The 15,183-nt window shown below is 41.4% G+C and overlaps 2 protein-coding genes across 5 annotated transcripts in view; both read right to left on the reverse strand.

Moving 5' to 3' along the window:
* MGARP (mitochondria localized glutamic acid rich protein) overlaps positions 1-5,477 on the reverse strand; it is a 43,759-nt gene extending 38,282 nt beyond the window's left edge. For 2 of the 3 annotated variants that reach the window (XR_007773461.1, XM_050946671.1), the window contains exons 1-3: positions 4,605-5,476; positions 1,815-1,918; positions 528-633 (exon numbers count right to left, since the gene is read on the reverse strand). Coding sequence is in view for 2 of the 3 variants with exons in the window: in XM_050946671.1 (XP_050802628.1) it covers positions 528-633; positions 1,815-1,918; positions 4,605-4,689 (295 nt within the window). In the remaining variant the exon portion in view is untranslated. Of the gene's footprint in view, positions 1-527; positions 634-1,814; positions 1,919-4,604 lie in introns of all 3 variants that reach the window. The other variant, XM_050946672.1, reaches the window with a different exon arrangement.
* A 5,358-nt stretch (positions 5,478-10,835) lies between these two features.
* On the reverse strand, positions 10,836-14,976 carry NDUFC1 (NADH:ubiquinone oxidoreductase subunit C1). Of its 2 annotated transcripts, XM_050946729.1 has the most exons (4): positions 14,859-14,976; positions 12,911-13,014; positions 11,872-11,960; positions 10,836-10,980 (listed from the first exon to the last, which is right to left on the reverse strand). In XM_050946729.1, coding segments are annotated over exons 1-4 (255 nt in total). In that variant the 5' UTR covers positions 14,920-14,976; the 3' UTR covers positions 10,836-10,979. The 2 variants fall into 2 exon arrangements, with proteins under 2 accessions (XP_050802686.1, XP_050802687.1); XM_050946730.1 differs by lacking the exon at positions 10,836-10,980 and having other exon boundaries at positions 11,871-11,960.
* Positions 14,977-15,183: the final 207 nt, after the last annotated feature.

Raw genomic sequence — 15,183 nt, forward strand, 5'->3', positions numbered from 1 at the left:
GGTTTTATACACAGTATTTTGAAAACTTAAACAAATGTCCCTCTTCCCAGCCTGCTGAGATTGGACTGTGCAGCAATTGTGTTCACTAATGCATGGCCTGGAGCCAAACTGTTGACCAGGACAAAGATATAATTTCGCTTCACAAACAAACCGAAGGACAGAATTGGGTTTGACAGTGTTATTCATTTAGTCAAGTTTAATTAAGCTTTCAGTCATCAAGTTCTATCACCCAATCTGCTATTACTGGTTCGTCTATTAACCATTTCCTTTCAAACGGATTTCTTCTGATTGGGTACCTACCGGATTCACTGTCTTCTCATTACATTTTTTTTTCTCTCTGCAATTTAAACAGCAGCAGAATGATTTAAACTGATAAAGCACGTAAAAAGCTACGGACTGTGGAGGAGACAAAGTATGGTAATGGTCTGACTGTCTAATCTAGAAATAAACTCCATTTCTTGTAGAATTCTTGTGTGCTGAAATAAATGTGGTAAAAACTAAAACAAAACAAAAACACCACAACTTACACTGGGGTGGCCAGGGTTTTGGTTTCCACTCAGCTGTATTACTCTGCCGAATAGCGTGAATACGTTCGTTGTACCTCTTTTTGTCTGACGTGACTGTTCTGTAGGCCTGAAAATAAAATTACATACCTGCACTTATTTCCAAGCTCTACTACTGAAGAGTTAAAAAAAAAATCCTATGTTAACCAAGTGTTCTTCCCTATGTTGAAAGGTCACCTTAGATCATTAAAAAAACAAATACATCTACTTTAAATTTTAATCATACAAACTTCTAGTCTTAAATTTTGCATTTCTCTCTTGCAAAGTGGAAACAAACTAGTCAGCCTCACATTCACACAAAACTGCATTGTTTAGGAATTGGAGGTGAGTATTGAAAAACAAGGAAATATTTCTGTTAATCTTTATGCTTTATAAACCCTAAATGTAGGGGTCAAAATTGACCCAATAGTCTTCATGTAATAAAAAATATTTGTCAATCGGCAGTAGAAATCGTTACAAACCAAATGCTTGACGTAGAAAATTAAGCCTAATGAAAATAATAAAATGAGTATATTTTTGAATACTCATTGAGTGATAGATTCCATTCACCCTCTAGACGGTGTTATTTTTGGAGGCAGCAATTACTGGCGGAAGAAACTGAGAAATGAAGGATTAGCAAGATGAAGTGGAAGAAAAAAAGTGTGAAAGACTTAGGAAGAGGGAAGAGACTGGCTTTGAAAAAGAGGGAATAAAGAATGCATCACTCCATCATGAAAATGCTACACCTTCACAGAACTGAAGTATTTAGAAGACGGGAGTGTTATAGTCTGACATCTGTGTTTCAAAAAATATGTTTGCAAAGAGTAATCTATTCAAAGGAGAACGGGTCTTGAACTGGACCCAAACATGGTTTGTTCAGACATGCCTGTAATCTTTATACTTGTTTTCTTATTAGCCAAGAACACAGAAAAAGGAAAAAGCTTGGTCTCTCTATTTCTGTACATCTCTTTTACATTATCTCACTGCCGGTGTAGAACAGCATCATTTGGTGTGAAATTCCCACCTCAAGAATCTCCAACAGAGAAATTCAGCTTTACTTTGGGATAAGGGATTTCTATCCCTTCCCTCCGCCAACTTGAAATTTAATTATCCAGAACCCATCATCTCATTTCTCTAGTATGGGAAGAGAAGAGGAGCTTGATTCACCACATTTTAAGTCCATGTTTGAGTACGTGATTGTGCTACATCTCTACCACATGCCACTGATGTTAACTGTGTCTTTCATATACTCCTAAAACACAAGGCACTTACATAATATCCACCAGCAGTGCACGCCACACCAGCAAACAGATAGTAAATCAGGTTCTCCCCAGAAGAGCCAGGGACGCTGCCAGATGACATCTGGCGAAGAGGTGCTGTATAAAACATTAAAATAATGTTAAAATAAAGAGCTAATAAAATAACAGAAAATATCATCTAACCTGAGATGCAGAGTGATGAATCTGTAGAAAGTTGAAACAAAATCAGCTGGCAAACACAAAGAAAATTAAGCAAGTACTTAACTAACTAAACGTTGCTCTGCACTTGCTAAGTGGAGTATCTCACTGTGAGAACATTATACGTGTGATCCATGATGTGCACTGGCTGTCTATTAATTTAAGCTATAAAGCCCTAAATGGGACATACCTATGTGTGAGAATGACTCTGTCCCTGTGTGATTCTGCCATAGTTGTGATCAACAGAGGCACAGCCCTGTCACTTTAAAGAGGAAGGATTACTGGTTGGGCATTCTTTGGGAGGAGTCCTTGGCTTTAGATTTACATATTCCTGGTCTCAATAGCTCAAACTTGGAGGTCACTCCAAGGAGTCCTGGTCTGGAACATCCTGCAAGGCCCCTCTCTCTCAGGCATTTGGGAAGGGTTAAGAAAGGGTGGGGTATTACACCTTGTTATCAGTAGTGGTTGAAATTTGTTATAGGGGCACAGTAGCGTTGTTGGCTCAGTTTGTTTCTGGTGGTTTGATGCTCACCCAGATGCCAAGGAATTCTACTGCACATCAGTTTAAATGTCAAATAGAGCTTAGAAAAAAACATACATACTTCTGTGACCTAATGAAGATTTTAACTGTACTCTGTAACTGCACCCCAAATTAATAATGTATACTCTGTAACTGCACCCCAAATTAATAATGTATACTAAGTGTTATGTTCCTGAATGATCTTTCATTAAATATAAAGCAGTTCTGTCATCAGAGTTATAACTAGGGTATTTAGGGAGGCAAAATGGACTCCAGCCCGCAGCAATTTAATCATATATTCATAGGGTATACTGCAGTTTAAAATATATGTATACTGTCCAGTCATTTCTGCAGCTGTATACATACCAGTGTCTGTAAGAAGAATCAATAGCCTCATTCTATAATAAACTATTACCATCATGTGCCAGATTATGTCTAGTAGCATTTGTCTCATCACATGCTATTCTGACTCTTCACTTGGTGCAGGAATCTGATGGATATTCTTACTTTGCATAAATATTGATGAAGCACTGTTGCAGCGGTTGCTGCAGTGTTCTGCAGGTAGGGATTCTCAGCGTGGCTTGTGTGTTATTTACATGAAAGTATACAGTTAGGATGAAAATATTCAGTATGGTTGAGAGGCATTGCTACCGGTTATACACTTCCTGAAGTGTCAAAAAGTATCACTGCTATGTACCAGACTGAATTGTATCATCATATTCAGAGAGAAAAGCTGCAGTTTGGAAACTACTCAGAGCCTCTTCTTGACTATTTTCATTCAAATTACAAAAAACAAACAAAAATATTCTAATCTAAATATATAAATGCATTTTCTTTTGAGTGATGAGGAGGAATACACATTTAACCACTGACTTAGCAGATCAAACAAGTCAAGAATAAACTGAGTTTTGTTTTGTTTTTTATGGAGACTTGGTCAACTTGGATAGACCAGTTGTTTTTAAACACAGCAGTTACTCTACACAAAATATTTGTCATTACTAGAGAAGACCAGGGGAATGTATTTTTCAAAGCAAACTTTTGCTATCACCTTTGGATACCTGAATCTTAAATTTGTATCCTTAGCACTTATTCTCCTTCACTAAGCAAACACTGAGGTGTCATCACTGCTAATCATTACCTTTAAAAAATTAAAACAAGTTTTGTTCTTCTAAGATAACATTACATGGACTTTAGAAACATATATGGGGGAAAGATAAGGTTATAAGGCCCAAATATAACCTAACAGAGTAAGTACATACACTCAGATAAACACATAGCTTATTGCAATGCATCTAAATTTTCAGGAATAACAAATTAAATGGATCAACACTGACTGGGGGCAGCAGGTTTAGGTGCTGAACGGCATGAAAATTCTGTTCTCGTTCGTTATTCCAATCCAGCCACATTCAGCGCTCCAAATTATTCACATAATCGTTGGACCTTGTTTGCGATCTCCTGTATTTGTGTCAGCTGGTTACATGCAGGATCCCTGTAGGGCGCAGACTGAGGACGTCTGGCTTCAATTGCACAACAGGCTCACAATACTCTGTTGGCATTTTTATAGATTCGTGTCCCCCCCCCTTTTCTTCTTCAGCAAAAAATAGCCGAGCCCACCCCACCCCCGGTGCTCAGCACGACGCAGAAATAAAAATCAGCGCAGAGGGATCCGGTAACGCAAGGTTGAACGACACCTCTTGGTCAGGCAAATAGCAACGGTGCAGAGAGAGACGGGCGACACCTAGATATGTCAAAGGAGCAGCTCCCAGGCCAGGAGCCGGTTGCCTGTTCCTGCCTCTGCCTGGCTTTCCTCCTCTGCAGGACCTGGCAGGGGGCTGGCGGGCTGAGCTGCATCGTGCCCACGGCTGGCTCCATGCCCCACCTGTGACCTTCACGTCTCCTCTCCCGGGGCATTCCAACAAGAGGCACGCGCAGGCCGCCCTCCACCAGCGCGATTGCACCGCCCTGCCCAGCCGGGGGCTGCAGGTGACCTGACGGAGCCGTGACCATGAAGCGCTGCTGTCTGACCTCTACCCCAGCCCGTCCGCGCCCCGTCCCCGCGCGCTCGGCTCCCCGCCTGTCGCTTACCGCGCTTTCTGAGCAGGGTGGCAGTGGAGGACACGCTGGCCAAGCGAGCGGCTAGCGCCTGCCAGGCAGCCCTGCAGACGTACATGGTGGCTGCGCTGCGGGACTGCACAGAGCGACTGGGCACAGCTCACCCGGCTGCCGAGCGAAGCTGCGGGATTGAGCGAGGGAAGGAGGCAGCGACTCCGCCTGAGTGGGAGGGGACAGAGAGGGCAGACCCGGCCCACTCTCCTCCTCCCGGGGCCAGGCCGCACCTCTAGGACCCAGCCTCCCTGCATTCTGACCCGACCTCAGGTCCTTCCCCTCCCCTCTGCTGTCCGAGAAATGACCTTAAGAAGGCTGAGGCACGAGCCACGGACTGTGCAGACCTACTAGTCCCTGAGGGATTGGGAGCTCTCCCATGGGGAGTTATTTACATAACTAAAGGACTGGGGTGATTAGAGGAGAGGTTTAAAAAAAAGTTGTAATCTGAGTAATGGGCCCACACAAATCCTTCAGCACACAAGGGATCACTCACGTTGGTGATGAAGGATTTTGCTAGTTGGGTTTGACAAGGATAAGGAAAAATGCTTTTTTTTGCAGAAAAAGGGAGAGCCTTGTATTTTGGTACAAAAAACTTTATTTAATATAAAAATTAAGAATTTTTTATACACATTTATATACTGGCTTTGGTTGTGCTAGCATTTGATTGGTTAACAAACCCTGCACTTTTGCAATTTGCTTAGCAAAAACCAGCTAAGAACCAGCTTTAACTGCCTTAAAACTGACAAGGGGAGACAGTTTAAAAGTTTAGGGTATTGTGTTTGTGAGGCTTCTGCTTTTTTTTACTGGCTGCTTGTAAACTATTAAGGGGGGCTAGCTGTAACTTTTACAGTCTTCCCTTCAGCCTGACAATCTGGGTTGTCAGATTGTCAGGCCCGTTACGTAATTTACGATTAAGCTGGAGGGATAGATACTTTTTTTTGTATGGGCAGCAGAGTTTTTAGTTACCGCATTATAGAGACATTTTGCATATTGCATTATTATTTAAATAATACATAGGAAGAACAGACAAAATACTTTATTTAATAATTGTATGGAAAAGGCTAGTAAACCATGACTTAAGGTGTGGAGGAGGTTTTTAAAACTAAAGGGGTGATTAAGAGATACAGCATGGAAAATAATAGCAGCATTTTTAATAGCTTTTAATTTTTTTTTAATTAAACCACAGTGATTAACATAAAAACAGCATTTTTTTATGTGAGTACAAGCTTTTTTTATTTTAGCATTTATGGCATTTAGCACATGTCTATTTTGCAAAGTTATTGTTTATTAATTTTTTGTTGCAATTTTTGGAAAGCGTTTATTGATGCATTAGCTGTTTTTTTAAGCTTTGCAGAAATATTTACAACTGCTTTTTGGAGCTTAGCCACCCCCAACCCAACTTTTACACTATTTAGACCACAGTAGGATGAGAAGTAGGATGAGAAGTACTATGTTCCATCAGCTAAATCAAAGGTAATCAATTATTTTTTGTCAAGGCCTAAATTTTTTGTTTAAGGTATAGTCAAGGTCCAGACTCAGAAAAATAATAAATAAATAAAAAGATTTCAAGTTCCATTCAAAAGCATCTGTCAGACCAGACTGGCTATCCTTGAGCTAAATATTGTCACAGCAGAACTTCAAGCTGGGCCCCCTACTGCCAATTCTCAACCCTTGTAGTCAAACTTTTATTATTGCCCTTTGAGAACTGCACACCTTCAGCAGAAGTCAAATTTATTTCTATAACTTTAGTGTAGAGAGCAATGCTGCCTCATAAACACCAACCTGTAGTTAAAAGGAATAGAACATGATCTAGATCTATGCTCCAAAATGCATACAAGATTAATCCCTGCTAGGTCAGGTTTCTGTGAATGCTAAGAGACAGTTTTAGGGGTTGATCCAGCCCCCCTTGCGAATGGCCCAAGTGGGAAGTTCATTTGAAGATTTTTCACTGAAGAATCATCTTTCCCCAATGTCCCTCATTTTGAGTGACATCACTCATTTTAGTCCCATTTTCCTACATTTCACACAAATGTGGTGTCCTCTCTATTTGTAGAAAATTTACATAAAAATAAAGGTTATTTTAGTAAAGAGAAGAATCCCATAGCATATTAAATTTCATGCACAAGTATTATATTGCAAGTCTTTGTCACACATTGTGTCCCAAGTTTGGGTCTTGGCAGGTTCAGAGGTATGTTAGGAACAGGGTAACAGCTGCTGGTTTCTATGCCTGTATCTGATTGAAAGAAACAGGGCACAGAAGAAACAGAGTATCTGGATAATCACAAAGGAGTTGCTGAAATTTTCAGTAGGGTTGAGTAGTCTTCATTTAAGCCAATAGAGCTTCTCACACAATAAGGGCCACCGGATCAGGTCCTTAACTATGACTTCCAAAGGAAACAAAATAGTTCTGTACCCTTTCCTGCTCTGTGATTAATCAAGCAAACTTAAAGCCCTTACCATACCCCCAAAGAGGTTTGTTCCTCCTACAGAAATTCAGGTTTTGTCTGACAATTTCATAAAAGGCCTGGTGGCTGACTGCAAAAATAGTATATTTGTGCCAATGCAGGTTTAAAGGAAATAAGAACCTGATTAGTTGAAAGGGGAAATTATTTTAATCCAGTCTGATTAATTTCTTGATGTTAGCACCTCTTTATCTTTTATTCTAGTTATCTGAGTTTTCTCTGAGACTCAGCATCCTTTCTACTTCAAGTGCTTCCACTGCAACTCTTTTTAAGACTGGACTAGATTAGATGTATGCACTGGTGTAACCAGATAGATTTAAAATCTATCTAGTTACATTGGTTCAAACCCTTAATAATGTCAATGCACTTAACCAGTTTAAATAACGCTTAAACAGATTCATTGATTTCAAATGGTTACATGCATCTACAGATAGCATGATCCACTAGATTAGCTGCTGGACTAGGACCCTGGAGCTAGGTTCTATTTCCTACTCTGCAAACTTGGGCAAATTACTTCACCTCTCTACCCCAGTTTCCCCATCTGTAAAATGGGGATAATGATACAGTGTAAAGCACTGCATAAGGTTTAGGTATTACACTAAACATTTGCATCCCAGTCTAATAGAGGAATTAAAAATTGATGCAGTTACCCTACTGTTATTTTTCTAAGAAAAGACAAACCCTTAGTCATCAAAGGGAGGGAAGACTTAATTCAGTAAAGAAAAAACAAGTAGAAACCATAACTTCACTCCTTTTTTCTCTTTTAAATGAAAAACAAATTCACACTTTCTCTACATCATAAATGCATTTTTTAAAACAAAAAAACCCTCACAGACCCATTTTTACCCTTTCTAAGCAGCCTTTAAATAGGAGGAAACCATTCTCTTACATATATATTTAGGAGGTCTTGAAATGTTTTATCAATTAATTAAAAACATGTTAATTACAGACCACCAAATATCAGTTTAAGACTTCTGAGTCACCATCCCATCTCAGGGAACATGTGCTATCTTTAGGGGTGGACTGGTATGTAAAGGGATGAAATAGGGTAATACTTAAATAGACATAACTCATTAAGCATATGGGATGAAAATCTGTTTTACAACAGCAAAAACTGGACTGTGGAAACATTTAACTATATTACATATCAGAGAAATTACTCTCAGAGAGCCAAGTAATTATTTGAAAATAAAATCACTTATTCCAGAATAGTGTCCAGAGGAGGAATTATTCCAGAATAGTTATGCTGGTCAATTTCCTCATGCAAAGACCTAATTCTCATTCGCTGTTTCAAAACACAGTGCAGACAAAGACTTAGTATAAGCCATGAGGTCAAGTACCTAAACCACAACTTTCCTTGTTAGTAAAAGAGAGGCTGGAAGGGGAAAGGGACAAAGGTATGATAGCAATAAAGATGCATGACCGATGAAGTTTCAGGGTGAGAGTTCTGGAATCCTCTCCCTTTTCTTTGCTGTAAACTAAATGACCACAGAATTATTAGATTACACACGGAATCAGTAACAACAAGCAAATGCAGAATGGACAATGACCAAGTAGTGGCAGAAAACTGAATCCTAAACATACTTTCAAGTCCCATCCTAAGAAGATTCTTGGTATATCACATCTACCTTCAAGAAAGACTAAGTATTTCTGCCTCATCAGCACTTCGGTTAACTTGTCATGATAAGGAAGTATTTTGAATTGACACACGAGCGGTGGGGCACTACCTTCGTCTGCAGAAGTATCCTATTGATAAGAGATAATTTGTAAGAATGGAATTGCAGGGTTTTTTTTACCAACCTCAAAGCATAAAACTAACAATCTACCATAATAGCATTTATCAGCTACATGTTTTATGGCCCAAATATTGCTCATAGATACACATGGGAGTTCATATTTACTTGAACAGGTGTGATATCAGGAGTGGGCAAACTATGGCCAGCGGGCCAGATCTGGCCTGTCAGCCATTTTAATCCGGTCTTCGAGCTCCCGCAGGGGAAATGCAGTCTGGGATTGCTCCGCTCTAGTGCTCCAGCCGAGGATCAGGGTTGGGGGCCGCACCACGCGGCTCCCAGAAGCAGCGGCATGGCCCCCCCTCTGGCTCTTATGTGTAGGGGCAGCCGGGGCCTCTGCTCTGCACACTGCCCCAAGTGCCACCCCTGCAGATCCCATTGGCCGAGAACCACAGTCAATGAGAGCTGCAGAGGCAGTGCCTGCTGAGCCATCTGGCCACACCTCAGCATAGGAGCCAGAGAAGGGACATGCCGCTCCTTCCGGGAACCACTTGAGGTAATCGTCGCCCAGAGTCTAAGCCACTCCCCACACTCCACCGTGATCCCCTTCCTGCACTCCGAACCCCTCAGTCCCAGCCTGGAGCACCCTCCTGCACCCCAAACTCATCCCCGGCCCCACCCCAGAGCCTGCACCTCAGTCGGAGCCTGCACCTCTTCCCACACCCCATTCCTCTGCCCCAGCCTGGAGCCCACCTCCCGAATTCATTTCTAGCCGCATCCCGGAGTCTGCACCCCCAACCAGAGCCCTCACGCCCTGCCACACCCAAACCCCAATTTTATGAGCATTCATGGCCTGCCATACAATTTCTATTCCCAGATGCAGCCCTCAGGCCAAAAAGTTTGCCCACTCCTGTGCTATATACACTCATGAAGGGGAAAAACATGGGAGTATGTTTCTCTTTGCACTATTAAACTTTTAATTTAAGAGCCTGATTTAGTGTGTGTTTGAAATTTTACGTTTCAAGCTAAATATTGGTTGTAATCAGTCTCCAAAAAATTATCAACTCCCTTTACTCCACTACAGAATTGCTGAAGGCTAATTCTGCTTCTGTGATTCTCAAAAGAGCAATTCTAAAACAGGGAATACAATTTCAGACCTAGAAGACAAATTGGCTAGGTACTTATTGATATATAAACCCTCAAGGGCAGATCAGCCTAACTTCGAAGTTAAGACTAACCCTTCATTCCATATTTCATGACTTTCAAAAGAGAAACTACACAGCATTTTGTAATTTACAAAGCATTTCTCAAAAAGCCCTAGAAAGCAAAAGCTCCAAACATCCACCACACCAAATTCAAAGGCTGACTACAGCTCTGTTTCTTCTGTCCTAGCTGAATAAAGGTCTACATCTTTGCTACAGGGCAATGAACCCAGTGTGCGTCTTGTAGAGCAGACGGGATTGGAGAAGCACACTAGTGCTCTAGGAATGACTTCAAGCTTGCATGCAGATGTGTAAATGTGAGTTGCAGTAGCTTCTGAAGCAACTTTTCCAAAACCAAGTGGAATTGCAAACAAGACCTTATAGGAAAATTTTTTTTTCAATGTACAATATTCACAAGATAAAATACCAGAAATGCACATTTTAGCATTTATATGCAGATTGTAACTGTGAGTGCTCTTCTTTCACGAAGCATGATTCACTTTTTCTACGTGAATTCCTTATACTTATGTAAGTCATATGGCTTATTTTCTATACTTTTAAAGATTAGTGACTGAAATGATTTAGTTAAGGACTTCAGTAATTTGCTACATATAAAAATTCAGAGACAGTGCTATTTGAACTCCATGTTTTAGAATAACTGAGGTAATCTCAAAAGCACGATTTGTTAAAAAATGAAAAATCATTAACTCAAACAGTAACACTGATTTTATGCAAAGGTGAAATATCAGTTGAACACACTTTCTGCTAGTCTTCAGAATAAAACACAGCAAGAAAATAGATTCAACCACCTCCTTCCATAGTAATTGCTGTTTATTTCACAGTGCTCTGTACAAACATTGAGAACAGATAAATATCCAGATATTTTCTGATACCCTGTTCATCATTTCTTTGTGGATTACAACTATCGTTCAATCACTTCTTCGAGCATATCTTTAACCTAGGGGAAAAAAAAACATACTTGTAAGGTTGACATGGAAAATTAAATATGTTCAATAAGTGTGATTATATGTTTTCTGTGTCCATTCCATTTTTAGCTGCACAGTAGAGACATTTATATCAAATTGAAGAGAAAGTGACCATCAACAGTGAGGTTTCCCAACAAAAAATGTTCTTTTAAAGCTGCATATTAACTGCCTCTGAACCCATAACTGTCAGTTAATTATATGTTTTGTAACAGTAAAGTAAATAAATTACATTTAAACACAGATAATGAGTGAAATATCCATTTCTTATTGGCATGATGAGGGTTATTATCTTTATACGTCAAAAAATCAAGTGGCCCAATTCATATGCATTGATTTAGAGTTGTGGTATCCTCTATGTAACCAGGGTATATAAAATACAAGGCACAGGAATATTCTCTGATATGTGAAATTAAGAAAATAATGATTTATATTATGGGCCTGATCCTACAATAAGATGAACAGCTCCTTGAGACACCTTATTATCAAAACATATATATATGGTACTGCCCACTGGCCTCAATAAGGACTGAGGCCCGTTGTGCTGGCCATCATACAAATGCTCAGACACACACATGCACAAAGAATTCAGGCCATGGTGGGCTTAGTCTAAAAGCCAAAGAAAGGCTCGGGCATGGTGATAAAACATACATGTAAATGAATATAGCGATGAATTGGCACAATTATTTTAGGGGTTGAGTTAGGGAAAGACGGGATAATAAGTAAAGGGGTAGGAAACAAGGAAAGAAGAGGAAGAGTCAGCACTCATTCTTTAATTGGCAAGACAGGCCAGTAAGCACCTTGCAGGCTTGTCTACAAAGAGATAAATCAGTCTATGTATTACCAGTCTGTATTTGAATACTTACTATGAACATCCTGTACACGCATCACGTTTCTCCCTCTCTTCTCTTCTCCTTTCATATTCCATTACATCTTCATTATGTTGCTTGAAGAGCTAGAAGATGACAGTATGATTAAAAAAAGCCATACGGGGAAGCAGCAAGCTGGAACCAGCATTATTGTAAAAAGAAATAAAAGTAAGTTTTAAAAGAGAGAAAATCTCCTGATTCAGGATGTAAGCCAGTGTTTGACAATCAGAAGTTAGGAGGAGACTCCCTGGGAGGAAAGTTTACCACACTACTACCCACAGGAAGGTTTCTTACACCTTCCACAGCAGCATCTTGCCCTGGCCACTGATAGAGACAGGATACTGGATACCAGACAAATTGGGAGCAGTGAAACATTCCTCTAACTGCTGCTTATTCTGCATAACATGTTCATTTTACAATCATTATTACATGCTCCCTCCACCTGTTATGTCTTGCCATTATCCTGGGCCATGTCGTCTCTCAGGCAGAGAATTTTTATTTAAGAATTTGCACAGTGCCCTAATAGTTGACAGGACAAAGCTTTAAACTAGCAAAAAATAGGAGTGTCTGATCCAGTCATAAAATTCTGATTTTCCTAATATATCCAAAAAGAAAAATAAGGTTTTATTACAGCTCCTCCCTAAAGCATGTCTAGTTTTTCTTAAGAGCAGAAAAGAGCATACCGTTAAACACTTTTACACATAAATATATACATGCCCACCCCTTGTCTGGGAGAGAAGTTGGTAGATCTGTAGAAAATCAATTCTTCAGTGTATGGTTGTTTGGAAAGTTGTAGCAAAGAGGAATAACTTCGTGAATTTCTAGTTTTTCAAGGAATATTACAAACTACCTGAGGCTTCAGAGATACATATTTGATCTATCTGTATTTCTTAAATCTTGACATTTCCTTCAGTTATTTTATCCATTATAGCAAATGAATAATTATTTATGTACAACCTTCTCTTAACAGTAGCCACTGTCTTAAGATTTCTCCAGTGACTAGTTAAATATAGCATAACAACGTGAGAATACTTACTAGGACCCACAGAGCTACAGTGGTGCCAAAAGTCAGTCCAACCATTCCCCAGTTTGGTTTTGTATAGTCAGGTTTTCTTGCAATGAATGCAGAACGAGTCAATGCTAAAATATAGGAATTTTATACACACACATTAGTTTCTGTCAAGTCTATTTAGATTATCAAACCAATTCATGACAGTCTTGTCTGATCTGTATTATAAATAAGATTTTCTGACAAACTATATTACTGGTGTAAATGGTCTTCCAGCCCTATCATTTCACCCATTTCTGCAAAGATCATTCATTGAGCACAGGAATTCATCAAAGGAAAGATGAGAAGCAACAGTGATAGCACAATTCTGACTAAATTACCTATTTCCGTCTCTCTGGGAATATAGGATTGTATCCTACTATATTTTACTCAGTTGGTTGTCCCACTTTAGAAGTCCTAAGCAATGGGTCTTCCACCACTTCCCTACATATATCATCATACTGTGTATTAGAGCGAATCATCACAAAGAGAAGAAAGGAAAAAAAGGTCTTTATTATGGTGAAGATTATTTAATCAGGACTACAAGCATCAAAAAATAAAAATATAACAAGAGCATGAATATGTGCATTTCCTAGGGGAAGCAGTTTAAGATACTCAGGGAGAGGTTAACCAATTATCTTTGATGATAAACGTAATAAAACCTTTGTTGTCACCCTTTAGCTTAGTCGGAAAACCTTCCTAGAGGCAATTATATGTGTGAAATAAAAACAGCTTCATGTAATACAGACAATAATATCGTGCATTTCTATATAAGTGCCTTGTTGCTATTAGGGTGACCAGATAGCAACTGTGAAAAATCGGGACAGGGTGGGGGGTAATAGGTGCCTATATAAGACAAAGCCCCAAATATTGGGACTGTCCATATAAAATCAGGACATCTGGTCACCCTAGTTGCTATGGTGATTGGTGTGCAGAACAAAATAATAAAGACAATAAATAAGTTGTTATAACTTCTTCCATCCAATTTTTTCAAAGCACCTTACGTGTTTCAGTATAAAGGGGGATTAGAATAGAGATTTTACACTTATTATAAATGTTATATGCAAAAATTAACAATATTTTAAAAACTTAATCCTAATATTATGAGACAGGCAGTATTGTTAACCTGAAGCTGCCCAGAGATGGCAGTAAGAGGTTGAGGGCAAAAGCAGGGTAGGATTTGCCTCTGTCTGTTCCAACTTCCAAGGTATGTGTGAAAATATAGAGGAAGGGCAGTCTCACAAGGAGTTGATATAGAACTTCTCTGGGATGTAGAGGAACCAGAGAAGGGTCAGAAAAGGTTGGCTGTTTGTGTGCAAGGCTGGCCCCAGCTAGCCCCATTTAACCGATGGGCTCATGGACATTGACAAGACACACACAGAATATGACGGGCAAATCCCGTCAGTGCTCCCCCTCTCCAAACCTCTTCCAAAGACCCAGCTCCTGGGGACCAGCAAAACCCGCTTTCTCCCCCACGTCTCATCACCTACCTTCTGAGCAGTAAAGGGCAGTTATATGCCAGGACAAATCCTATGTCGCGGGCGCGCACCTACCGTGCAACCCCCCTCCATGTCACTGTGTACCGGCGCCTGCCAGCCCTTGCCGATGTTCAAGACAACGCGGCCGCGCTCCGCTGAGCCGATGTAGGACACGGGGCACGAGGCACCAGATGAGGGATCTCCCCGCACCGACCCTGCCAGCCACCCCCCCCTCACCCTCCGGCAGGGGGTGGGGCGCGCACTGGCCCAGCGGGAGGCTGAAGGTCACGCGCAGCCCCAAGCCGGGGGGCCCCCAGCCCTCCCCGCGGAGACAGCGGGCGGGGAGGGGGGCGTTACCGGGCGCTGCTGGAGTTGGGGCCCGCCGCTCCCCTCCCCGCGGCTGCGGTCAAGTCTCCCCAGCCTCCATCCCCACCAGGGCGCGGCCCGCGCGCACTCACTGTGGCTCAGGCTCCCAGACGCCAGGAACAGCCGCTTCGCCAGCCCCAGCGGCGGCGCCATCTTCCTGGCCCAGCTCCGCCCGCGCCGCCGCAGCCCGGCCTGAGCAGCCCGGGGGCGGGGCTGGGGCGCTTAGGGCTCCCCCTGCTGCCGAGAGGCCCTGGCACCGCACCAGGAAGCGGGAGATGCTCCGGCTCTAGCAGGGACCCTCACTCCTCTCCTTGCCGGGCTGCCGAGGCAACATCCTGCCACTCTCACTGAGGGGCTGGACGGCCTGGGGGCTCTGCATCACTTGGTGGGTGCAGGGCTTAACTTGTGCCAGGGCTT

This window comes from Gopherus flavomarginatus, chromosome 3, assembly GCF_025201925.1.
Source record: "Gopherus flavomarginatus isolate rGopFla2 chromosome 3, rGopFla2.mat.asm, whole genome shotgun sequence".
NCBI lineage: Eukaryota > Metazoa > Chordata > Testudines > Testudinidae > Gopherus > Gopherus flavomarginatus.

What these genes read in the sequence shown, in the direction of transcription:
- NDUFC1 (XM_050946729.1), bottom strand. Translation starts at nt 14,919, where the DNA reads ATGGCGCCGCCGCTGGGGCTGGCGAAGCGGCTGTTCCTGGCGTCTGGG. An exon ending in GTCTGGGAGCCTGAGCCACA is followed by an intron (nt 13,015 to 14,858) that starts GTGAGTGCGCGC and finishes CCTATATTTTAG; the next exon opens with CATTGACTCGTTCTGCATTC. An exon ending in CTGTAGCTCTGTGGGTCCTA is followed by an intron (nt 11,961 to 12,910) that starts GTAAGTATTCTC and finishes GTCATCTTCTAG; the next exon opens with CTCTTCAAGCAACATAATGA.